Source organism: Ranitomeya imitator, chromosome 2, assembly GCF_032444005.1.
Source record: "Ranitomeya imitator isolate aRanImi1 chromosome 2, aRanImi1.pri, whole genome shotgun sequence".
NCBI classification, from domain to species: Eukaryota; Metazoa; Chordata; class Amphibia; order Anura; family Dendrobatidae; genus Ranitomeya; species Ranitomeya imitator.
In genome coordinates this window covers 350,253,485-350,281,258 of record NC_091283.1, presented here as the reverse complement: position 1 = coordinate 350,281,258, position 27,774 = coordinate 350,253,485, and the positions used below count along the sequence as shown (strand labels likewise).

General features: G+C 44.6%; 1 protein-coding gene across 1 annotated transcript in view; it reads left to right on the top strand.

Annotated features, from left to right (window-relative positions):
- LOC138663732 (zinc finger protein 665-like) overlaps positions 1-26,206 on the top strand; it is a 78,336-nt gene extending 52,130 nt beyond the window's left edge. Inside the window, exon 11 of the mRNA XM_069750055.1 lies at positions 23,281-26,206. Within this exon, the coding sequence (XP_069606156.1) occupies positions 23,281-25,088 (1,808 nt within the window). The 3' untranslated portion in view covers positions 25,089-26,206. The remainder of the gene's footprint in view (positions 1-23,280) is intronic.
- The last annotated feature ends 1,568 nt before the right edge of the window (positions 26,207-27,774 follow it).

The window sequence follows — 27,774 nt, the reverse complement described above, 5'->3', positions numbered from 1 at the left end:
AACGGATGGAACCACAGGTGCCACGTATCTCTGCAACAATGACCTATGGAACACGTTATGGATGGAAAAAGAAACTGGAAGGGTCAAACGAAAAGACACAGGATTAAGAACCTCAGAAATCCTATACGGACCAATGAAACGAGGCTTAAACTTAGGAGAAGAAACTTTCATAGGGATATAACGAGATGACAACCAAACCAAATCCCCAACACGAAGTCGGGGACCCACACAGCGCCTGCGGTTAGCGAAACGCTGAGCCTTCTCCTGAGAAAATGTCAAATTGTCCACCACATGAGTCCAAATCTGCTGCAACCTATCCACCACAGTATCCACGCCAGGACAGTCAGAAGACTCAACCTGCCCTGAAGAGAAACGAGGATGGAAGCCAGAATTGCAGAAAAACGGCGAAACCAAAGTAGCCGAGCTGGCCCGATTATTAAGGGCGAACTCGGCCAAAGGCAAAAAGGACACCCAATCATCCTGATCGGCAGAAACAAAACATCTCAGATATGTTTCCAAGGTCTGATTGGTTCGTTCAGTCTGGCCATTTGTCTGAGGATGGAAAGCCGAGGAAAAAGACAAATCAATGCCCATCCTAGCACAAAAGGCTCGCCAAAACCTCGACACAAACTGGGAACCTCTGTCAGAAACGATGTTCTCCGGAATACCATGTAAACGAACCACATGCTGGAAGAACAATGGCACCAAATCAGAGGAGGAGGGCAATTTAGACAAGGGTACCAAATGGACCATCTTAGAAAAGCGATCACAAACAACCCAAATGACTGACATTTTTTGAGAGACGGGGAGATCCGAAATAAAATCCATAGAGATATGTGTCCAGGGCCTCTTCGGGACTGGCAAGGGCAAAAGCAACCCACTGGCACGAGAACAGCAGGGCTTAGCCCGAGCACAAATCCCACAGGACTGCACAAATGAACGCACATCCCGCGACAGAGACGGCCACCAAAAGGATCTAGCCACCAAATCTCTGGTACCAAAAATTCCAGGATGACCAGCCAACACCGAACAATGAACCTCAGAGATAACTCTACTCGTCCATTTATCAGGGACAAACAGTTTCTCCGCTGGGCAACGGTCAGGTCTATTAGCCTGAAATTTTTGTAGCACCCGCCGCAAATCAGGGGAGATGGCAGACAAAATTACCCCCTCCTTGAGAACACTCGCCGGCTCAGACAAACCTGGAGAGTCGGGCACAAAACTCCTAGACAGGGCATCCGCCTTCACATTTTTAGAGCCCGGAAGGTACGAAACCACAAAGTCAAAACGGGAGAAAAACAGCGACCAACGAGCCTGTCTAGGATTCAACCGCTTGGCTGACTCGAGATAAGTCAAGTTCTTGTGATCAGTCAAGACCACCATGCGATGCTTAGCTCCCTCAAGCCAATGACGCCACTCCTCGAATGCCCACTTCATGGCCAGCAACTCACGATTGCCAACATCATAATTACGCTCAGCAGGCGAAAACTTCCTGGAAAAGAAGGCGCATGGCTTCATCACCGAGCCATCAGAACTTCTTTGCGACAAAACAGCCCCTGCTCCAATCTCAGAAGCATCAACCTCGACCTGGTACGGGAGCAAAACATCTGGTTGGCACAACACAGGGGCAGAGGAAAAACGACGCTTCAACTCTTGAAAAGCTTCCACAGCAGCCGAAGACCAATTGACCACATCAGCACCCTTCTTGGTTAAATCAGTCAACGATTTAGCAATACAAGAAAAATTATTGATGAAGCGACGATAAAAATTAGCAAAGCCCAGGAACTTTTGCAGACTCTTCAGAGATGTCGGCTGAGTCCAATCATGAATGGCTCGAACTTTAACAGGGTCCATCTCAATAGTAGAAGGGGAAAAAATGAATCCCAAAAATGAAACCTTCTGAACACCAAAGAGACACTTATACCCCTTCACAAACAAAGAATTAGCACGCAGGATCTGGAACACCATTCTAACCTGCTTCACGTGAGACTCCCAATCATCCGAGAAGACCAAAATATCATCCAAGTATACAATCAGGAATTTATCCAGGTACTCTCGGAAGATGTCATGCATAAAGGACTGAAACACTGATGGAGCATTAGAAAGCACGAATGGCATCACCAGGTACTCAAAATGGCCCTCGGGCGTATTAAATGCTGTTTTCCATTCATCGCCCCTTTTAATACGCACAAGATTATACGCACCACGAAGATCTATCTTGGTGAACCAACTAGCCCCCTTAATCCGAGCGAACAAATCAGACAGCAAGGGCAAGGGGTACTGAAATTTGACCGTGATTTTATTTAGAAGGCTGTTGTGAATTCTGTGGCAGAGCTCCCTCCTGTGGTCACAAGTGGTACTTCGGCTGATTCTCTCTGTGAGCTTCCGTTGGTGGAGGAAAGTGGTACTGCGGCTTCTGAGTTTCCTTCCTCAGGTGATGTGGTGAAGTCGTTAGGTGCTGCTCTATTTAACTCCACCTAGTGCTTTGATCCTGGCCTCCAGTCAATGTTCTAGTATTGGACCTGTTTCCTCCTGGATCGTTCCTGTGGCCTGCTGCTCTGCATAGCTAAGTTCTGCTTTGCTATTTTGTTTGCTGTTTTTTTTCTGTCCAGCTTGTCTATTTGTTTTTTCCTGCTTGCTGGGAGCTCTGGGACGCAGAGGGTGTACCTGTCTTTTCATCTTTACTCACAGTCATTATATGTGGGGGCTGCCTTTTCCTTTGGGGTATTTCTCTGAGGCAAGGTAGGCTTATTTTCTATCTTCAGGCTAGCTAGTTTCTCAGGCTGTGCCGAGTTGCATAGGGAGCGTTAGGCGCAATCCACGGCTGCCTTTAGTGTGTTGGAGAGGATTAGGGATTGCGGTCAGCAGAGTTTCCACGTCTCAGAGCTCGTTCTATGTTTTTGGGTTATTGTCAGGTCACTGTATGTGCTCTGACCTCAAGGTCCATTGTGGTACTGAATTACCTTATCATGACAGAAGGCGGTAATCAATACAAGGTCTCAAAGAACCATCCTTCTTAGCCACAAAAAAGAACCCTGCTCCCAATGGTGATGACGACGGGCGAATATGACCCTTCTCCAAGGATTCCTTTACGTAACTCCGCATAGCGGCGTGCTCAGGTACAGACAAATTAAACAGTCGACCTTTAGGAAACTTACTACCAGGAATCAAATCGATAGCACAATCACAATCCCTATGCGGAGGTAGGGCACTGGACTTGGGCTCATCAAATACATCCTGGTAATCTGACAAGAACTCTGGGACCTCAGAAGGGGTGGATGATGAGATAGACAGAAATGGAACATCACCATGTACCCCCTGACAACCCCAGCTGGACACAGACATTGATTTCCAATCATATACTGGGTTATGGACTTGTAGCCATGGCAACCCCAACACGACCACATCATGCAGATTATGCAACACCAAAAAGCGAATATCCTCCTGATGCGCAGGAGCCATGCACATGGTCAGTTGGGTCCAATACTGAGGCTTATTCTTGGCCAAAGGCGTAGCATCAATTCCTCTCAATGGAATAGGATGCTGCAAGGGCTCCAAGGAAAACCCACAGCGCCTAGCATACTCCAAGTCCATCAAATTCAGGGCAGCGCCTGAATCCACAAATGCCATGACGGAATAGGATGACAAAGAGCAGATCAGAGTAACTGACAAAAGAAATTTCGACTGTACAGTACCAATGGTGGCAGACCTAGCGGACCGCTTAGGACAATAGGAGATAGCATGAGTGGAATCACCACAATAAAAACACAGCCCATTCTGACGTCTGTGTTCTTGCCGTTCAGCTCTGGTCAAAGTCCTATCGCACTGCATAGACTCAGGTACATGCTCAGATAATACCGCCAAATGGTGCACAGTTTTACGCTCACGCAAGCGTCGACCGATCTGAATAGCCAAAGACCTAGTCATTCAAACCAGCAGGCATAGGAAATCCCACCATGACATCCTTAAGGGCTTCAGAGACACCCCTTCTGAAAATTGCTGCCAGCGCGCATTCATTCCACTGAGTGAGCACAGACCACCTCCTAAACTTCTGACAGTATATCTCTACCTCATCCTGACCCTGACACAGAGCCAGCAAATTTTTCTCTGCCTGATCCACTGAATTAGGTTCCTCATACAGCAATCCGAGCGCCAGAAAAAACGCATCAATATTACATAATGCCGGATCTCCTGGCGCAAGAGAAAATGCCCAATCTTGAGGGTCGCCGCGTAATAAAGAAATAATGATCTTTACTTGTTGAACTGGGTTACCAGAGGAGCGGGGTTTCAAAGCCAGAAATAATTTACAATTATTTTTGAAATTCAGAAATTTAGTTCTATCTCCAGAAAATAACTCAGGAATAGGAATTTTAGGTTCTAACATAGGATTCTGAACCACAAAATCTTGAATGTTCTGTACACTTATAGCGAGATTATCCATAAAAGAGGACAGAGCTTGAATGTCCATCACAACACCTGTGTTCTGAATCACCCAAATGTCTAGGGGAAAAGAGAGACAAAACACAGTGCAAAGAAAAAAAAATGGTCTCAGAACTTCCCTTTTCCCTCTATTGAGAAGCATTAGTACTTTGGGCCTTCAGTACTGTTATGAACAGGTGATTCAGAACCACAATGGACCTAGTGGTTAAGAGCACACAAGTGAACCGTTAGTTACTAAATAGGACGAGCTCTGAGACGTGGGAACTCTGCTGACCGCAATCCCTGATCCTATAATACCACACTAAAGGTAGCCGTGGAGCGCTCCTGACCAGAACCTAGGCGCCTCGTCACAGCCTGAGAAACTAGCTAGCCCTGAAGATAGGAAAATAAGCCTACCTTGCCTCAGAGAAATTCCCCAAAGGAAAAGGCAGCCCCCCACATATAATGACTGTGAGTAAGATGAAAATACAAACACAGAGATGAAATAGATTTAGCAAAGTGAGGCCCGACTTACTGAATAGACCGAGGATAGGAAAGATAGCTTTGCGGTCAACACAAAAACCTACAAATAACCACACAGAGGGGACAAAAAGACCCTCCGCACCGACTAACGGTACGGAGGTGCTCCCTCTGTGTCTCAGAGCTTCCAGCAAACAAGAAAAACCAATATAACAAGCTGGACAGAAAATATAGGAAACAATAGTAACATAAGCAAAACTTAGCTCATGCAAGGCAGACAGGCCACAGGAACGATCCAGGAGATAGCAAGGCCAATACTGAAACATTGACTGAAGGCCAGGAACAAAGAACTAGGTGGAGTTAAATAGAGCAGCACCTAACGACTTAACCTCGTCACCTGAGGAAGGAAACTCAGAAGCCGCAGCCCCACTCACATCCACCAGAGGAAGCTCATAGACACAACCAGCCGAAGTACCACTCATGACCACAGGAGGGAGCTTGACCACAGAATTCACAACAGGGAAGAGGGTCATGTGACACATCATTTTTGAGAATTTCACAAAACAAACAATGGTGTGCTTGGTTTTAACTTAACTTTATTCTTTCATGAGTTATTTACAAGTTTCTCTTTGTTCACAGCCAATGACATGTTGCAGAGGTTAACACGTGAGTGCCTATAAATTGTGTTGATTTCTAGTGAACGCAGTACCTGGGTCATTGCAGATTTCAATGCAAGACACCCTATGCAAGAAAACTGTCAACATTTCCATTTGATTTAGGTGTATCCATATAAATGGCCCACCCAAAGAACTTTGCCTCATCACTGAACATGATGTTCTGTGTAAATTGAGGGTCCTGTTCCAATTTTTGTTTTGCCCCTTCTGCAAATTCATCGTGCCGATCTGGCATCAGTCGAACATCCCTTCGGCAGATATTAGTAACTCGCCTAAATAAAATGGGAATGGTGACCGTTTTCTTGCGTAGGGTGTCTTGCATTGAAATCTGCTGCAATGACCCGGGTACTGCGTTCACCAGACATCAACGCAATTTCAATCCTCTCCTCACGTGTTAACCTCTGGGACATGTCAGTGGCTGAAAATAAAGAGAAACTTGTAAATAGCAACTCATGAAAGAATATGTCACAATGTCTTGTGAAATTCTCAGTAAGTTTGATGTGTCACATGACCCTCTTTCCATTGGAAAAAATAAAGTTGGATCCAAAATGGCCGACCTCAAAATGACAGCCATGGTCACCACCTATCTTGAAAAGTTTTCCCCCTCCCATGTACTAATGTACCACAAACAGGAAGTATATGTCGCCAACCATTCCTATTTTATTTAGGTGTATCCATATACATGGCCAACCCTATATAGCAAGAAATTAGGTCAAATTAATACTAATATACAGTGCTTAAAAATAACAATATATAATCCAATATTCAGTGTCCAAATGATGCAAGACAAAACTACTACACAAGGATAGTATCAAAATACCATCATCGGAAAATTAATCTGCAACTCTTCTGCTTTGCAGCTTGGAGACATTCAGCCTCTTTGTAGTCTTCTGCCCTTGGGGGTCTCTTCGATGGCAGAATGCAAAGTCGCCACTTAGGCTCAATGAGGCGGTGGTAGGTCCAGCAGTCTTGACCACTCATGGCTCTCGTTACTCTTCAGTCCATCCTATCCCTCTTCCTGGCACAGACAAATTCCATGATACGCCAGTGCCTCGAACCTGTCTTCTTGCGAGTAGAAGAAACAAAGTGTTGGTGATGACAAGTTCATGTGTGGTACATATGTAATGGCGCAGAAGGCTGTTGTGAATTCTGCTCTTGGGTTCCCTCCGGTGGTTGTAGGTGGGAATGCAGTTGTCTGAGTCACAGTCCTGGCCAGGTGTATCTGATGATTACAATTCGGACTGGGATATTTAGATGTGCAGGATCCTTTAGCCCTTGCCAGTTGTCAATGTTCCTTGTGAAGTGATGGATCACTTTCTGGCTTCTCCTGCTTGTTGCCAAATTCAGCAAAGATAAGTGTTTGGTTTTTTGTGTCTGTGGCACACGGCTGTGTGCTTGTTTCAGATTTGCGCTCCTACATCTATTAGTTAGATGTAGGAAGTTTTTGTAATTTCTGCTGTGGATGTTTTTGAAGGGTTTTATACTGACCGCACAGAACTCTGTCCTATCCTGCCCTATCTAGTTAGTGTGGTCTCCTGTGCTAAATCCTGTTTTCTGCCTGTGTATGTTTTTTCCTCTCCGACTCACCGCCAATATTTGTGGGGGGCTGTCTATCCTTTGGGGATTTTCTCTGAGGCAAGATAGTATTCCTATTTCCATCTTTAGGGGCAATTAGTCCTCCGGCTGTGACGAGGTGTCTAGGTGTGTTAGGTACACTCCACGGCTACTTCTAGTTGTGGTGTTAAGTTCAGGATTGCGGTCAGTACAGTGGCCACCATCTCCAGTGAAGGTTCTCATGCAGCTCCAAGGTCACCGGATCATAACAGTACAACTGGCCCACAATGAGTTAAATGCATCTCCGAAGAAGGGAAGGAAGCTCTTGAGCCATTTTTTTTTTCTCCAGTCTGTTTTGTGTTCTCCCTCTTAATATCTGGGTGGCTGAGGAGCCTGGTGCAAGCATGAATGTTCAGGATTTAGCTTCTCGTGTAGACCAGATTGCTGCTAGGGTGCAAGGTATTTCTAATTTTATTATTCAGACTCCTGCTTTAGAACCAAAGATTCCTACTCCTGATTTGCTTTCTGGTGACAGGTCTAAATTTTTGAGTTTTAAAAACAACTGTAAACTTTTTTTTGCCCTGAGACCTCGATCCTCTGGTGATTCCATTCAGCAGGTAAAAATCGTTATTTCACTACTGCGTGGCGACCCGCAGGAGTGGGCGTTTTCCCTGGAATCTGGGAATCCGGCTTTGATAATATTGACTCCTTTTTTCAGGCTTTAGGATTATTGTATGATGAACCTAATTCTGTGGATCAAGCTGAGAAGACCTTGTTGACCCTGTCTCAGGGTCAAGAGGCGGCAGAATTGTATTGTCAGAAATTCAGAAAATGGTCTGTGTTGACTAAATGGAATAATGATGCTTTAGCGGCAATTTTCCCACGCCTTCCGGTCTGAGTGAATCTATGTCTCTGGCCATTCAGATTGACCGACGCCTGCGGGAGCGCAGAACTGTGCGCGCTGTGGCGTTATCCTCAGAGCAAATTCCTGAGCCTATGCAATGTGATAGAATTCTGTCTAGAACAGAACGACAAGGTTTCAGACGTCAAAATAGGTTGTGTTATTATTGTGGCGATGCTTCTCATGTCATTTCTGTCTGCCCTAAGGCTACGTTCACATTAGCGTTGTGCGCCGCTGCGTCGGCGACATAACGCACGCAAAAACGCACGCAAAAACGCTGCGTTTTGCGACGCATGCGTTGTTTTTTGCCGAAATTTGGACGCAAGAAAAATGCAACTTGTTGCGCTTTCTTGGTCCGACGCTTGCGGCAAAAAAGACGCATGCGTCGCACAACGCAACAAACAACGCATGCGTCCCCCATGTTAAATATAGGGGCGCATGACGCATGCGTCGCCGCTGCGTCGCCCAACGCAAACCCGACGCAAACTAGCATAACGCTAATGTGAACGTAGCCTATGCAATGTGATAAAATTCTGTCTAGAACGGAACGACAGGGTTTCAGACGTCAAAATAGGTTGTGTTATTATTGTGGCGACGTTTGTCATGTCATTTCTGTCTGCCCTAAGCGGACAAAGAGGATCGCCAGTTCAATTACCATCAGTACTGTACAACCTAAATTTTTGTTATCTGTGTCCTTGATCTGCTCATTGTCATCATTTTCTGTCATGGCGTTTGTGGATTCAGGCGCCGCCTTGAATTTAATGGATTTTGAGTTTGCCATGCGTTGTGGTTTTCCCTTGCAGCCTTTGCAGAACCCTATTCCTTTAAGGGGCATTGATGCTACACCCTTGGCTAAAAATAAGCCCCAGTTTTTGGACACAGGTAACCATGCGCATGGCGCCAGCCCATCAGGAAGATTGTCGATTTCTGGTGTTGCATAACTTGCATGATGTTGTCGTACTGGGTTTTCCGTGGTTGCAGGTACATAATCCTGTGTTGGACTGGAAGTCCACCATGTCTGTGACTGGTTGGGGTTGTCAGGGGGTTCATAATGATGTTCCTTTGATGTCAATCTCCTCTTCTTCACCTTCTGAGATTCCAGAGTTTTTGTCTGATTTTCAGGATGTATTCGATGAGCCCAAGTCCAGTTTCCTTCCACCGCACAGGGACTGTAATTGTGCTATTGACTTGATTCCAGGCTGTAAGTTTCCTAAGGGTCGATTTTTCAACCTATCTGTGCCTGAACATACCGCCATGCGGAGCTATATTAAGGAGTCTTTGGAGAAAGGGCATATTCGACCATCTTCTTCACCGTTGGGAGCGGGGTTCTTTTTTGTTGCTAAAAAAGATGGTTCCTTGAGACCCTGTATAGATTATCGCCTCTTGAATAAAATCACGGTCAAGTTTCAATACCCTTTACCTTTGCTTTCCGATTTGTTTGCTAGGATTAAGGGAGCTAGTTGGTTTACGAAGATTGACCTTCGGGGGGCATATAATCTTGTTCGTATTAAGCAGGGTGATGAATGGAAAACTGCGTTTAACACGCCCGAAGGCCATTTTGAATACCTTGTGATGCCATTCGGACTCTCTAATTCTCCATCTGTTTTTCAGTCCTTTATGCATGATATTTTCCGGACTTGATAAATTCTTGATTGTATATTTGGACGATATTTTGATTTTTTCCGATGATTGGGAGTCTCATGTGCAACAGGTCAGGATGGTATTTCAGATCCTTCGTGACAATGCCCTGTTTGTGAAAGGGTCTAAGTGTTTCTTTGGGGTGCAGAAGGTCTCTTTTTTGGGCTTCATTTTTTCTCCCTCTTCTATAGAGATGGATCCGGTTAAGGTTCAGGCCATTCATGATTGGATTCAGCCCACATCCTTGAAGAGCCTTCAGAAATTTTTGGGTTTTGCAAATTTTTATCGCCGTTTCATTGCTAATTTTTCTAGTGTGGTTAAACCCTTGACCGATTTGACGAAGAAAGGCGCTGATGTGGCGAATTGGTCCTCTGCGGCTGTCTCTGCCTTTCAGGAGCTTAAACGTCGATTTACCTCTGCTCCTGTGTTGCGCACAGTGTGTTTCTCTTCCTTTTCAGGTTGAGGTTGACGCTTCTGAGATTGGGGCAGGGGCCGTTTTGTCTCAGAGGGATCCTGTTGATTCCTTAATGAAACCGTGTGCCTTCTTTTCCCGTAAATTTTCGCCTGCTGAACGCAATTATGATGTCGGCAATCGGGAGTTGTTGGCTATGAAGTGGGCGTTTGAGGAGTGGCGACATTGGCTTGAGGGAGCTAAACACCGTATTGTGGTCTTGACCGATCATAAGAATTTGATTTACCTCGAGTCTGCTAGACGGCTGAATCCTAGACAGGCTCGATGGTCCTTGTTTTTTTCCCGTTTTGATTTCGTGGTCTTGTACCTTCCGGGTTCTAAGAATATTAAGGCTGATGCCCTCTCTAGGAGTTTTTTGCCTGATTCTCCTGAGGTCTTTGGAGCCGGTCGGTATTCTGAAAGAAGGGGTGGTCCTTTCTGCCATTTCCCCTGATTTACGATGGGTTATTCAGGAATTTCAAGCTGATAAACCTGACCGCTGTCTTGTGGGGAAATTGTTTGTTCCTGACAGATGGACTAGTAGAGTGATTTCTGAGGTTCACTGTTACGTGTTGGCTGGTCATCCTGGCATTTTTGGTACCAGAGATTTGGTTGGTAGGTCCTTTTGGTGGCCTTCATTGTCACGTGATGTGCATTCTTTTGTGCAGTCCTGTGGGACTTGTGCGCGGGCTAAGCCTTGTTGTTCCCGTGCTAGTGGGTTGCTTTTGCCATTGCCAATCCCTGAGAGGCCCTGGACGCATATTTCGATGGATTTTATTTCTGATCTTCCGGTCTCCCAGAAGATGTCTGTTATCTGGGTTGTTTGTGACCGGTTCTCTAAGATGGTTCATTTGGTGCCCTTGCCTAAATTGCCTTCCTCTTAAGATTTGGTTCCGTTGTTTTTTCAGCATGTGGTTCGTTTGCATGGTATTCCGGGGAATATTGTGTCCGACAGAGGTTCCCAGTTTGTTTCTAGGTTTTGGCGGGCCTTTTGTGCTAGGCTGGGCATTGATTTGTCTTTTTCTTCTGCATTTCATCCTCAGACAAATGGCCAGACCGAGCGCACTAATCAGACCTCGGAGACTTATTTGAGATGCTTTGTGTCTGCTGATCAGGATGATTGGGTGGCTTTCTTGCCATTGGCCGAGTTTGCCCTTTATAATCGGGCTAGTTCTGCTACCTTGGTTTCGCCTTTCTTTTGTAATTTTGGTTTTCATCCTCGTTTTTCTTCTGGGCAGGTTGAGCCTTCTGACTGTCCTGGTGTGGATTCTGTGGTGGACAGGTTGCAGCAGATTTGGGCTCATGTGGTGGACAAGTTGGTGTTGTCTCAAGAGGAGGCTCAACGTTTTGCTAATCGTCGTCGGTGTGTTGGTTCCCGGCTTCGGGTTGGGGATCTGGTCTGGTTGTCCTCCCGTCATGTTCCTATGAAGGTTTCTTCTCCTAAGTTTAAGCCTCAGTTTATTGGTCCTTACAGGATTTCTGAGATAATTAATCCGGTGTCTTTTCGACTGGCGCTTCCGGCCTCTTTTGCTATCCATAATGTCTTCCATAGATCTTTGCTGTGGAAATATGTGAAGCCCGTTGTTCCCTCTGTTGATCCTCCGACCCCTGTGTTCGTTGATGGGGAGTTGGAATATGTTGTTGAGAAGATTTTGGATTCCCGTTTTTCGAGGTGGAAGCTTCAGTACCTTGTCAAATGGAAGGATAATTCTTGGGTTTTTGCCTCTGATGTCCATGCTGCTGATTTGGTCCGTGTCTTTCATCTGGCTTGTCCTGGGGGCCCTGGTGAGGGTTCGGTGACCCCTCCTCAAGGGGGGGGTACTGTTGTGAATTCTGCTCTTGGGTTCCCTCCGGTGGTTATAGGTTGAAATGCAGTTGTCTCTGAGTCACAGTCCTGGCCAGGTGTATCTGATGATTACAATTCTGACTGGGATATTTAGATGTGCAGGATCCTTTAGCCCTTGCCAGTTGTCAATGTTCCTTGTGAAGTGATGGATCACTTTCTGGCTTCTCCTGCTTGTTGCCAAATTCAGCAAAGATAAGTGTTTGTTTTTTTGTGTCTGTGGCACACGGCTGTGTGCTTGTTTCAGATTTGCGCTCCTACATCTATTAGTTAGATGTAGGAAGTTTTTGTAATTTCTGCTGTGGATGTTTTTGAAGGGTTTTATACTGACCGCACAGAACTCTGTCCTATCCTGCCCTATCTAGTTAGTGTGGCCTCCTGTGCTAAATCCTGTTTTCTGCCTGTGTATGTTTTTTCCTCTCCGACTCACCGCCAATATTTGTGGGGGGCTGTCTATCCTTTGGGGATTTTCTCTGAGGCAAGATACTATTCATATTTCCATCTTTAGGGGCAAAAGGGTCCTCCGGCTGTGACGAGGTGTCTAGGTGTGTTAGGTACACTCCACGGCTACTTCTAGTTGTGGTGTTAAGTTCAGGATTGCGGTCAGTACAGTGGCCACCATCTCCAGTGAAGGTTCTCATGCAGCCCCAAGGTCACCGGATCATAACAGAAGGCCATTAGCGCTACACTTGCCAATGCCGTGTCTCCCGTTACTTTTTCCAAGTTTTGATAGTTAATTTCTGCTCTGGCATGAAAGTCTTGCAAGTTTAATGAACTTGTCTGACTATGAGATCACTGAGATAAGTGTGTCAAGTTCATCATAGAACTTATCCATAATGTCATTTGGATTGGTCATGGTGGGAGCATAGACACCAATCAGGGTAGCACACTTCTTGTTTCTAAGTGGAAGCTGAAGTGTTGTCAGGCAGTCATTTATGCTCTCTGGAAGCTGGGCAAGTTTACGAACAAGGTGAGATTTGATAGCAAATCCCACTCCTGCTTCTCATCGTTCATTGCTGCCTCGACCAATGCAAAAAAGCATGTATCCACCACCTCAATCTGTCAGTTGGCCCTTTTCTGCTAAGCGTGTTTCACTGAGAGCTGCTATGTCCATATTGTAGCGAGCTAGTTCCTTAGCAACCAATGCCGTTCATCTGTCTGGTCTGTCGGTTTTGATATTGTTTAGCAGAGTTCTCACATTCCATGTGCCAAGGTTGAATACCATAATTTTCTCTTTCCCCCATGACGGCACCACGGAGAGAGGGGATCCGCCCCACAGGGACAGGAAACCTACAGTTAAAAAGGCGGTACCTCTCTCCCGCATCGGTTGGTTTCCTGTCCCTGATGGGGAACATACAGTTGACATAACTGTAGATCGTCGTGGGATGCCAGGGGCCGACAAGTCCGATCCAGGCAGCGGGATTCCCTTGGCTGGGGTGGTTTTCTTTCCCGAAGCCCCACTGCTGGGGTCTGCGGACCTTGAGTGTGTGCGGAGAGAGGCTGTGAAGAAAGGAGTCCGAGTCTGCCTCTCCTGACATAGTCACAGGCCAGGTGGCTAATTGACAGCGGTCACCTTATGGGAACACCGCCGGGCTATCTACGGCAGAGGGCTGCGGATTATCCACAGGGGGATGCTGGCATCGGGGTGACAGCGGTTGCCGCGTTTGGAAGGACGCCGAACCATCCACGGCAGAGGAGGTAACGGCAGTCGCCTTACTGCAATTTCACCAGCTCTCCATGAGGAATGTGCAGGCGGCGCGATGTCAGGATTCCTGGAGGGAGCTGTGCGCACTCGCGAACCGGCGCCCCTATGATGCGAGCAAACGCAAGGCACTACTGGGAAATCAGTATTGCGCATGCGCGGGGGCAATGTTGGGGTTAGCGCGGTGCATCACTGGGAAACCCAGTGATCCCGATGCGCTGCGTCGACGGAAGCAAGGGGAGGGCCTTGAAGATTTAAATGCGGCAAACTCACGGGAAACGGCACTCAGAGGCACCATGAGTGATCAGGAGCAGCCGGAGGAGCAGATCCTGCAAGATCAGTCCCCTCATCATGGACAGCAAAAGCAGAGGCAGCGCCAACAGCAGCAACGCCAGCATCCGCATTGACGACAACGGCAGGGAGAGGATTCTCGCCAGCAACACGGCTGCAGCTATTCGGGGTCTTACGCAGCAGAGGCTCCAGCAGAACCGCGGGCCAAAAGTGGAACCATCTGCGGAATTGGTCCCTGGGCCAAAGCCGCGAAAGAAATGTGTAGCAAAGTCCAAACATAGGATGTGTGCAATCTGCACAGAAGAGCTACCCACCACGTGGGAAAAAAGGCTCTGTCAGGTAGAAGACGCCCTCAAAGGCCTTAAAGGCTCAAAGAAAAAGCGTAGGTCCAGGCACAGGTCCCCTGAATCAAGTGTTAGTGAGGCGGGGAGCGACTTGTCCAATTCAAGCAATTCATCATCTTCTCCTCCTTCCTCATCATCCTCAGAAGGGGGTCGCAGCTGCTTCCCGATTGAAGAGACTGACGCGCTTGTGAAAGCTGTAAGAACAACCATGGGGCTTGTAGACTCACAACCCAAGAAAACAGTCCAGGACTTAATGTTTAGTGGACTAGAACAAAAAAGTAGAGCGCATTGCCAGCAAATGACAAAATCCAGTCCCTAATTAAAAGCGAGTGGAAGAGACTGGAAAAAAAGAGTCTTGTAACCCCAAAGAAAAAGTACCCCTTTGACCCAGTATGCCCTTTTAGGGGGAAAGCGCCAAAGCTGGATGTGGCGATTGCAAAAGCCTCCAATAAATTTGCCCTGCCTTTTGAAGACATGGGGACATTGAAGGACCCCATGGATAAAAAGGCAGACATTTTTCTAAAAGGCTCCTGTGAGGCAGCGGGGGGGGGGGGGGAGGGCTATTGGGGATTAAAACCAGCCATAACCACCACATGCACAGCCAGAGCCTTAAGGCCCCTTCACATTAAGCGACGCTGCAGCGATACCGACAACGATCCGGATCGCTGCAGCGTCGCTGTTTGGTCGCTGGAGAGCTGTCACACAGACAGCTCTCCAGCGACCAACGATGCCGGTAACCAGGGTAAACATCGGGTAACTAAGCGCAGGGCCGCGCTTAGTAACCCGATGTTTACCCTGGTTACCATGCTAAAAGTAAAAAAAAACAAACGCTACATACTTACCTACCGCTGTCTGTCCTCCAGCGCTGCGCTCTGCTTCTCTGCTCTCCTCCTGTACTGTCTGTGAGCCGGAAAGCAGAGCGGTGACGTCACCGCTCTGCTTTCCGGCTCACAGCCAGTACAGGAGGAGTGCAGAGCACAGCGCTGGAGGACAGACAGCTGTAGGTAAGTATGTAGTGTTTTTTTTTTTTACTTTTAGCATGGTAACCAGGGTAAACATCGGGTTACTAAGCGCGGCCCTGCGCTTAGTTACCCGATGTTTACCCTGGTGACCAGTGAAGACATCGCTGGATCGGTGTCACACACGCCGATCCAGCGATGTCAGCAGGAGTCCAGCGACGAAATAAAGTTCTGGACTTTATTCAGCGACCAACGATCTCCCAGCAGGGGCCTGATCGTTGGTCGCTGTCACACATAACGATTTCATTAACGATATCGTTGCTACGTCACAAATAGCAACGATATCGTTAACAATATCGTTATGTGTGAAGGTACCTTTAGGCTAGGTTACATTACATACAACTGCACAATCAATAGAATATGAATACATATCAGATATCACCCCATAATGCTAACAACACCTACTCAAAAGAAAAGGGTGAAAAAAATGAAAGTACAAAACCAGTATGATAGAAATATATAGATTTATTTAATAATATTAAAATACACATAAAAAAGGGGAAAAATACAGAGCAGTACAAAAAAACCCTAGTGCAATAATTGGAGTGGGCTTTTGGACAAAATAGTAAATTTGATATAATAATACTAAGAATATATCCCATTACACATAACCTACATATGTTTGCAAACATGCATTAAACATGCATTCAAAAATCAGAAAGGCAAAAGGAGTGGGATAAAAGGAATATCCTATAACATTGTACAATCCATACCCAATAGTATCCTGCTAGCTCCAATGCACATTTCGCCTGGACGTGGCTTTTTCACCGAGTCGCAGTGAAAATTCAGGGGGAATTTAAAACATTACCAGTACAGGGCACTCCCCTTTGGCCTGGCCATTGCTCCGAGGGTATTTACCAAAATAATGACAGAAGTTATGGCCCACATAAGAGAACAAAACATTCTGATAGTTCCATATCTGGACGACCTCCTGGTAATAGATGTTTCCTCTCATCATTGCAAACAACAGCTAGACAATGTTATGAGGCCTCTGACGAGTCTGGGATTGCTGTTGAATTTATCCAAATCCCAAATCATACAGAGTCAGGTGCAAGAGTACTTGGGGATAATCCTAGACTCAAACAATCAAGAATGTCATCTCCCACAGGGGAAAATTCAAAATATGATACAGCTGGTAACACGTATGAGAGACTCCCCTGTCATCACCTTGCGGAAGGCAATATCTCTGCTGGGATCGATGGCAGCTTATATTCCAGCGGTCCAGTGGGCCCAAGCCCATACCCGATATCTACAATGGGAAATATTAGAAGCAGGAGCACCCCTAGGCAGAAATTTAGAAGGGTGGTTAAACCTCTCATCAGGAATGGCCTACTCTCTAGCATGGTGGGCGGATTCAAATAATTTAGCCAGAGGTGTTCCCTGGGTATGGCCAATATCCCAAACCCTAACCACTGTCGCAAGCCTCTGGGGGTGGGGTGTGCGCCTAGGAGATCAGATAACCCAAGGTCCTTGGTCAGAGGAACAAAAGTTAGCTTCTTCAAACATGAAGGAGCTGTTAGCGGTAAAACTTGTAAGGGTGTTCCAAGTGGTGGCAGCATATCTGAACCACCAGGGGGGCACCAGATCTTGGTCCTTGATGGACGTGACAAAGTCCATCCTTCATCTAGCAGAGACCAGCTTTGGTTTGTTGTCAGCACTCCACATAAAGGCCACAGAAAATCGGACGTCAGATTTCCTAAGTTGAACACAACTGAGACAAGGGGAGTGAGAACTGAATCAGGCAGTATTCAATCAGATCGTAGAACTTTGGGGTTGGCCAGAGATAGACCTGTTCGCAAACAGCCGAAACCAGAAAATTGAAGCTTTCTGCTCAATCGATCCCTGGGGGAGGCCCAATTACTCTAGACGCTCTTAAGGTACCCTGGAATTACCATCTAGCTTATGCCTTCCCGCCAATAGCCTTTGGTGTCTCCTCATACCTTACCAACCGCACATTTAACGTTTCCTACTCCCATACTACCTCTTCATCTCGCCTCCTCTCTGTTGGTGTCCCTCAAGGCTTTGTCCTAGGACCTCTTCTCTTCTCAATCTATACCCTTGGCCTGGGACAACTCATAAAGTCCTATAGCTTCCTGTACGATCTATATGCCGATAACACTCAGATCTACCTCTGTTCCAGATGTCACCTCTCTGCTGTCCAGAATCCCAGAGTGTCTATCAGCCATATCCTTCTTATTCTCCTCTCGCTTCCTCAAACTCAATGTGGACAAAACTGAACTAATTATCTTTCCTTCATCTCGCACATCATCCCTACCTGATCTATCTATCACAATAAATTAATTCACACTTTCCCCCGTCCCAGTAATCCACTGCCTGAGTAACCCTGGATTCTGCCCTGTCCTTTTAACCGCACATCCAAGCTCTCGCCACCTCCTGTCGCCTCCAGCTCGAAAATATTTCCAGAATCCATCCTTTCCTCAACCCTCACTATAGCAAAATGCTTGTGCATATCCTAATCATCTCTCGCCTCGATTACTGCAACATCCCCCATTGTGGCCTCCCTACTTACACCCTTTCATCTCTCCAGTCCGTCCTTAACTCTGCTGCCCAACTAATTAATCTCTCTCCTCGCTGCTCTCCTGCTTCCCCTCTTTGCAAATCCCTTCACTGGCTCCCAGTTTCCCAGCGTAACCAGGTTAAACTAATAACATTGACCCACAAAGCCATCCATAACCTTTCTCCGCATATTTCCATACTAATCACTCAATATCTTCCCTCATGTAATCTCCGGTCCTCCCAAGACCTCATCTCTCCTCTACGCTTATTCGCTCCTCACCCAATCGCCTCCAAGACTTCTCCCGAATATCCCCCATCCACTGGAATCCTGTGCCCCAACACATCCGGTTATCCACCACATTTGGATCCTTCAAACGGAACCTGAAAACCCATCTCTTCAAAGAAGCTTACTACCTGTAATGACCACACGGCCACCTCAACACCATCGGAGCTACTGCAACCCCCGACCTACTGTCTCCTTCCCCATAATCCGGTAGAATGTAAGCCTGCAAGGGCAGGGTCCTCTTCCCTCTGTATCAGTCTGCCATTGTTAGTTTGATTACTTTTAAGTGATATTTGTATTTAGATGTAACCCCGTGTCATGTACAGCACCATGGAATTAATAATGCTATATAAATAAATGATAATAGCCCTGATTCCCTTAGTGCTGAGGACAATTCGGGAGGGCAATGCTAAGGGTGATCGCAATATCCTCTTTTTGGCCGAGGAGCACCTCGTTTTCGTGGCTGAGGATGATGTCCATCTCAGACCTATGGGTTCTTCTGGACATCCCGGATCTGTTGTCCCAAGGGCCGGTCACTCATTCGCAGGTAGAAAACTTGCATAAGACAGCTTGGAATTTGAAAGGGAACTTCTGAGCAATAGGGGGTTCTCTTCAAACTTAGTTACCACTGTACTAAAAAGTAGGAAACCCGTAACTACCAAGGCGTATGGGAGGGTTTGAAAAAAATGTATTTCATTCTTGGGTGCCAATGTAGTCGAGGAAGTTCCAATAAACAAAATCCTAGAATTCCTACAGAAGGGTTTGGTGCAGGGTTTGTCCACAGGCACCTTAAAAGTTCAGGTTGCAGCGTTAGGGGCCCTGTACAACTGCGACCTGGCTGGGAACTGTTGGGTAGCAAGGTTTATTAAGGCGGCTTCAAGTTAATCCAGACCTATTTCCCTTCATACTACTCCACCCTGGGACCTAAATTTAGTCCTTCTACATTAAGTAAGGCTGCCTTTGAACCCCTGTCAGAAGCCCTGCTGAAAGTTACCATATATACTTGAGTATAAGCTGAGATTTTCATCCCATTTTTTTAGGCTGAAAGTGCCCCCCTCGGCTTATACTCGAGTCATTGTCCCAGGGGGTCGGCGGGAAGGGGGAACGGCATGTGTCACATCATACTCTAACGGCACGGTCCCTGGCAGCTTCTCTGATGCGATGGTCTCCGGGCGCCGGCAGCTTGTTCTGGTGTTCAGCGATCACATGGTACCGCTCATTAAAGTAATGAATATGGACGCGACTCCACTCCCATAGGGGTGGAGCACATATTCATTACTTTATCGAGTGGTACCAGTGACCGCTGCACACCGCAACAAGCTGCCAGCGCAGGAGAGACCATCGCATAGTAAAAGCTGCCAGGGACCGTGCCGGTAGGGTGAGTATGACGAGTGAGGGTGAGCATTGCGATATTCACCTGTCCCCGTTCCACCACCGGGCTCTGTCTGCTGCGTCCTCTGGCTGTGATGTTCAGGTCAGAGGGCACGATAATGTGTTCAGTACGCGCCCTCTGCCTGAATAGTCAGTGCAGATAGACGCAAGACAGAGCGGCGCGGCGGTGGAACGGGGACAGGTGAATATTGCAAGTGCCGGTGTCCCTGCCTGCTCAGGACAAGAGGTGAGTATGTCAGTTTTTTTTTTTAATCGTAACAGCAGCATATGGGGCATAATATTCTATGGAGCATCTTATGGGGCCATAATCAACCTTTGTGCTGCATTATATGGGGTAAATGTTTCTATGGAGCATCTTATGGGGCCATAATCAACCTTTGTGCAGCATTATATGGGGCAAATGTTTCTATGGAGCATCTTATGGGGCCATAATCAACCTTTGTGCAGCATTATATAGGGCAAATGTTTCTATGGAGCATCTTATGGGGCCATAATCAACCTTTGTGGAGCATTGTATGGGGCAAATGTTTTTATGGAGCATCTTATGGGGCCATAATCAACCTTTGTGCAGCATTTTATGGGGCAAATGTTTCTATGAAGCATCTTGTGGGGCCATAATAATCCTTTGTACAGCATTATATGGGGCATATTTTTTGTATGCAGCATCCTATGGGGCCCATCATAAACTTTATGGAGCATTATATGGGGCTCCTGATTCAATATGGATATTCAAAAACACAGCCTACTGATGTCTCAATTAATTTTACTTTTCTTGGTATCTAAATTTATTTTTGAAATTTACCAGTAGCTGTAGCATTTCCCACCCTAGACTTCTACTCGAGTCATTAAGTTTTCCCAGTTTTTTGTGGCAAAACTAGGTGTCTCTGCTTATACTCTGGTCAGCTTATACTCGAGTATATACGGTATATCCCTTAAAACCTCCCTGCTCGTAGCTTTAACATCACACATAGAATTAGCGATATTCAGGCTTTGTCAGCATACCTGCCTTTCACACAGATACTGGAGGATAGAGTTGTCCTTAAAACCGACCCAGCCTATCTTTCGAAAGTGGCATCACGGTTTCACAGGTCGCAAGAAATTTCACTACCCCCCTTCTGCCCCAATCCCAAAAGTAAGGGGGAAAAAGTTCTACATACGTTAGAAGTGAAGAGATGCCTAATCCAGTATCTGGTAGCTACGTGGGAGTGTAGGAAGGACAGGTCTCTTTTTTGTATGCTTCCAGGGTCCACGGAAAGGACAAAAAGCATCGAAGGCTACACTGGCAAGGTGGATAAGAGACGCTATCACCCTATAATATTCCTCATGTGGGGCAGCCGTTCCTGAAGAGAGAAGAGCCCATTCAACCAGAGCAGTGGCGCCTTCCTGGGCAGAGAGAGCCGGCGCTTCGATAGAGGGAGAAGACCAAGCAGCAGCTCTACATATCTGCTCTATGTTCTTTAATCACTGTTGGCTAGACTTCTTCTTCAGATCTTACCTTTGGGAGAAGGGTTCTGGAGTCAGTGGTCCCCCACTAATGTACAATCTATGTAATTCTCTCCATGGTGCCATCATTGGGGAAAGAGAAAATCATAGTTACTTACCGATCATGGTATTTCTCTGATCCCATGATGGCACCTGTACATTCCCTCCCTTCACGTGTGGGTGCGCACACTGAAATTAGTTAGTTTGGAAAATATCCACGCGGTGCCTCTATTAAGCTTATTTTAATGTTAAATATTTTTGTATAGCTGTTCTAATTGCAGTCTGTAGTTCTGTTAATGCTCTGCAAACCAACTGATGCGAGAGAGAGGTACCGCCTTTTTATCTGTAAGTTTCCTGTCCCTATGGGGTGGATCCCCTCTTTCCGTGGTGCCATCATGGGATCAGAGAAATACCGTTATCGGTAAGTAACTACGATTTTTTTTTTCTTTGTGTTTACTGTTATGAGGGATACCCGCCAGCTGCGGTTGGCTGGCCATGTGAAGATGAAGCAAACTATGTTTGAGGCATCATTTCTAGCCTTTTCCTCAAATGAGGTGAGCAAAGTGATCCTAAATAGGGCTGCTCAGACACCCAGAGGGCTGCCGAACTCCACTGCTGCTTAGGTCCAGTGGGGAGTAACCCTATGACCTGAGCCGCCTGTATGCAGGTCGTGACTACAGCTTCCAGTGATTCCACACCTGCTGATTCACCGCTCCACCATCGCCACAGGACTTTGAAGAGCAGTGATTGACGTCATGATTTGCGCTTGACTTGGATTAAAGTGAGCAAGAGTTGTGCAGCTCGTCAGCCTTACTCATCCATCCGTGCCTATCGAGCCCTAGTGGTAAGAATTTGTCAAGATTACTTTGAGATAGGTCAGGATGCAATGGATGGCCAGCAGTGTCCTATATGTTCCTCGCTGCACCCTCTCCTTTTTCCATAACGATTTGCTGGGAACTGCTTTTCTGTCTGCCGAATTATGCCTTCACATGCATGGGTAGGCTAACCCTTTGTCACTGCGAGCCTCAAAACCAACGGCAACCCTCATCTAGTTTGGCCCGCCTGCTGAGACGGCGTTCAAGGGTGTACCCACTGTTGCCTGCTAGCAGTTACTTGGAGGTACAGGTGAGAGTTGAGTATCAAATGAAGACAAAAGATGGGCGAGCTGTCCTGAAAGGACATGGCAAGCCCTCCATCAGAGGTGCTATCTTTATCTGGATACTCCATACACCCAAAGAATAATAATAATGGTAATGTACAGTGTCCATATAATACCAACAAAACAAATACCAACATAGATTGCCCAAATAATAACAATATATGGTCTCCAAATAATACCAATTAACAGAGCTCAAATATTAGAAACCAAATAATGACCACATACAGTGGCCAATTACATATACATACAGTGTCCAAACTAGCAAAATAATACAAATATGCAATACCCAAATTAAACGAACATACAGTGCCCAAGTAATTCCGTTCAAGTAATAAAACATGCTATCTCTTCCATCCTAGTTAATGTAAAACTCCATTTTTATTCACCTGGATCTCTCTGCAGCATTCGCCACTGTGGACCATCAGTGTCACTATGGTACAGAACTACATTGAACTGAGTCTTCCAGAACTGTCAATGACAATAATTCAAAATCTGCTTTTATTAGATAAGTCACGCCCACATACCTCTGCTGCGTGACCTCAGATTGGGGCTTGTCAATGGGATGTGGCTTGGTCCCAAATAGTTACAAGATCACCAATTTTTGGGATATCTGCCTACCTGGATGTCCCAGGCAGGAGATATAAATGAGATTTTTCCTATCATGAATTTAGTTTCACATAGATATGGATCATGCCCTATGTGCCGTTATCCATCTGTAAAATATTAATCCGCCTCCACAAAGTCTGCTATAATTCCTGTGAAGACTAGAACAGTTACCCACTTCAGTTCCTATTCACATCAGGGAGTCATAGTTGAATGGAATGAAGTCAAAACTCTTTTTCCCTTCCCAAGTTATACCGTAATTAAGACATGTTTCAATGTTCAAATGAAGATGACATGTCTCCTCTTATGAGATGACTTTATGGATTTTGACCCCATTTTACCATTATATCTATGACAGCTAGCATTAGAAGAGAAACTAAAAATTGAAAGAGCACAACCTTTTGGCTTAATAAAATAATTTATTAGTCCTTGCTTTTATGTCAGCTAGTAATTGATTTTTAATACGATTTATTTCAAAAGGCAGCATTTATAACAAAAAAATACTGTTTCTGTTTTTGTCCTTGGCAGATGACTGTGCGTCAGAGGGACATCTGACATTTACTGATTTTGAAGAAGCTGATTATGGTATCACACCATATATATATGAACAGCATCACAATATTACAGATAAACCGTCAGCCCTATTTTCTGATTCATTCCAGGCAGCTATACAAAGTGAAAATAACAAAAAGGATGCTGAACATGAAAAAAATCATATAGAGGAGAAACCTTTTTCATGTTCAGAATGTGGGAAATGTTTTACTAATAAAACAAACCTTACTGCACATCAGAGAATTCATACTGGGGAAAAGCCATTTTCATGTCATGAATGTGGGAAATGTTTTACCAAGAAAGAAAATCTTACAGTACATCAGAGAGTTCACACGGGGGAGAAGCCATTTTTATGTCCAGAATGTGGGAAATATTTTACTTACAAACGAGATCTCATTAAACATAAAAGCACTCACACAGTGGAGAAGCCGTTTTCATGTCCCAAACATGGAAAATATTTTACCTACAAAGCAAATTTTGATGCACATAAGAAAATTCACACAGGGGAGAATCTATTTTCATGTCCAGAATGTGACAAACGTTTTACCAGGAAAGAAAATCTTAGCAGACATCTGAGAAGTCACACAGGGGAGAAACCATTTTCATGTCCAGAATGTGGGAAATATTTTACATATAAAACAGGTCTTGATACACATAAGAAAATTCACACAGGGGAAAAGCCATTTTCATGTTCAGTATGTGGGAAATGTTTTAACAAGAAAGCTAATGTTTCTGCACATCAGCGAATTCACACAGGGGAGAAACCATTTTCATGTCCCGAATGTGGAAAATATTTTACATATAAAAGAAGTCTTGATGCACATAAGAATACTCACACAGGGGAGAATCCATTTTCATGTCAAGAATGTGACAAACATTTTACCAGGAAAGAAAATCTTAGCAGACATCAGAGAACTCATACAGGGGAGAAACCATTTTCATGTCCAGAATGTGGGAAATATTTTACACAGAAAAGAGGTCTTGATGCACATGCGAAAATTCACACTGGGGACAAGCCATTTTCATGTCCAGAATGTGGGAAATGTTTTACTTGGAAAGGACATCTCGTTAAACATATCAGAACTCACACGGGGGAGAAGCCATTTTCATGTTCAGAATGCGAGAAATGTTTTAACAATAAAGAAAGTCTTACTGTTCATCAGAGAAATCACACAGGGGAGAAACCATTTTCATGTCCAGAATGTGGGAAATGTTTTTCTTACAAACGAGATTTTGTTAACCATAAAAGCACTCACACAGGGGAGAATCCATTTACATGTTCAGAATGTGGGAAATGTTATTCCAAGAAAGAAAATCTAACTGTACATCAGCGAATTCACACAGGAGAGAAGCTATGTTCATGTCTAGAATGTGGGAAATCTTTTACATATAAAAGTAATCTTGATGCACATAAGAATGTTCACACAGGGGAGAAGCCATTTTCATGTCCAGAATGTGAGAAATATTTTACATATAAAAGAAATCTTGAAGCACATAAGAAAGTTCACACAGGGGAGAAGCCATTTTCATGTCCAGAATGTGACAAATGTTTTACCAAGAAAGAAAATCTTAGCATACATCAGAGGACTCACACAGGGGAGAAACCATTTTCATGTCCAGAATGTGGGAAATATTTTACATATAAAAGAGGTCTTGATGCACATGCAAAAATTCACACTGGGGACAAGCCATTTTCATGTCCAGAATGTGGGAAATGTTTTACTTGCAAAGGATATCTCGTTAAACATATAAGAACTCACAAGGGGGAGAAGTTAAACATATAAGAATTCAAATGGGGGAGAAGCCATTTTCATGTTCAAAATGCGAGAAATGTTTTACTAAGAAAGAAATCTTTCTGTACATCAGAGAAATCACACAGGGGAGAAGTCTTTTTCATGTCATAAATGTGGGAAATTTTTTACTTGCAAAAGACATCTCGTTAAACATATAAGAGCTCACAAGGGGGAGAAGCCATTTTCATGTTCAAAATGCGAGAAATGTTTTTCCAAGAAAGAAATCTTACTGCACATCAGAGAAATCACACACGGGAGAAGACTTTTTCATGTCATGAATGTGGGAAATGTTTTACTTGCAAAAGAGGTCTTCTAATACACAACAGAGATCACACAGGGGAGAAGCCATTTTGAAGTCCAGAGTGTGGGAAATATTTTACCTACAAAACAAGTCTTGTTGCACATTAGAATCTTCATACAGGGGAGAAGCCATGTTCATTGTTCATGTCACAAATGTGGGAAATATTTTTCTCAAAAAGGAGATCTCGTTAGGCATAAAAGTACTCATACAGGGGAGAAGCAGTTTTCACGTTCAGAATGTGGAAAATGTTTTACTACAAAACCAAATCTTTTTGCACATCTGAGAATTCACAGAGTACAATCCATTTTCATGTTCAAAATGTTGGAATTGTTCCCGTAAATAAGCTCTTGTTACGAATAAATGAATATAAACCTAGGAGAAGCCATTTTCGTATTGAGAATAGGAAACTAACAAAGAAATTTAATTTTTTTTATCCATCAGAGAATGTGAATATATGTATATATGCAATAAAATGTATTAATCATAACCATCCTTCCAATAAATCTCAATCTAATTACTATAAGAAACCACAAAAAAGTAATATTCAAAGAACGAGGCAGAAGAGGAGGTAGAAAACACAGCGAACACATCAACTTTTTTCAAAAATCATCTGAGCAGTAACAGCCAAGCTCCATACTAGATGTTATTAATATCTCGATCAGACAGGTGGTATAAAAACCACAAACAGAGTATAATCCTTGAAACAGTAGTTCATTAGTATAGCAAAATTAGCACATACATCCAGTGGCGTAACTACAAAGTTATGGGCCCCGGTGCGAACTTTCAAATGGGGCCCCCCCACCATGCCAAAATATTTTCCACCCAAATTCACATTTTCCCTATTAATTTTGCACACTATAGCTTTATTGCAAAGTTGTATAGTGTGACCTCAGTTGCATAACTATCCAGTGCCGCATCCTGGCATATATTTGTCCCCCGTACTGCCATTGTTATGTAATGTATAAAAGAAAATAAACCATTATACTCATCAGGGGCTAACATAGAAGTCATGGGGAGACATATAAGAAGTATAATGCACCCTCATAGTCCTCCTTATAGTATAATACACTCCCCATAGTCCCCCATATAGTATTGTACACTCCTCAGTCCTCCATATAGTATAATACACTCCTCCGTATATTAAAATACACCCCTCATAGTGCTCCATATAGCATAATACACTCTTCCTAGTGCTTCATATAGTATAATACACTGCTCAGTCCTCCATATAGTATAATGCACCCCTCATAGTCCTCCATATAGTATAATACACTCCTCAGTCCTCCATTTAGTATGATACACTCCACATAGTCCTCCATATATTAAATATATTGGGACCGGAGCGTCACGAGGAGCAGCGGGAAAGGCACCGGAAGGTGAGAATAGCACGATTTTTTTTTTTAAATTATTTTTAACATTAGATCTTTTTACTATTGATGCTGCGTAGGCAGCATCAATAGTAAAAAGTTGGTCACACAGGGTTAATAGCAGCGGTAACAGACTGCATTACACCGTGTTATGCCACGGTGTAACGCAGTCCGTTTAACGGACTGCTAAACCGCTATGGGGGCACTGACTGGAGGGGAGTAGGGAGGGGGCCAATTCGTGGCCGGACTGTGCCTGTCGAGGATTGGTCGCGGCCGGCTTTCCATGACAGACAAACAGACGGAAGTGACCCTTAGACGATTATATAGATAGATACTGCGACTATATACAGCAGTATCACCTATATAACGAATATAAAGTAGTCTATGCATTACACAGATGATACTGCAAATGTTGGATACTCGTTATATATACTGCTACTGCTGTATATAATGATAGTATCACCTATATAATGTATATACAGCAATCTATACACATTCTATAGGAAATACTGCTACTGTATATACGTTATATATAGGTGATACTGCTGTGTGTGTGTGTATATATAAATACACCGTCCGCAGTGTCAGCTATAACGAATATACACATCAGTAGCAGTATTGCCTATAGAATGTATATAGACTGCTGTATATACATTATATAGGTGATACTATCATTATATACAGAAGCAGCCAGTATCACATATATTGTATATACAGCAGTCTATATATATTTTACAGGAGATACTGCTACTGTATATACGTTATGTATAGGTGATACTGCTGGGTATGTGTGTGTGTATATATACATACACCGTCCGCAGTGTCACCTATAACGAATATACCCATCAGTAGCAGTATTGCCTATAGAATGTATATAGACTGCTGTATATACATTATATAGGGGATACTATCATTATATACAGAAGCAGCCAGTATCACTTATATATTGTATATATAGCAGTCTATATACATTCTATAGGCAATACTACTACTGATGTGTATATACGTT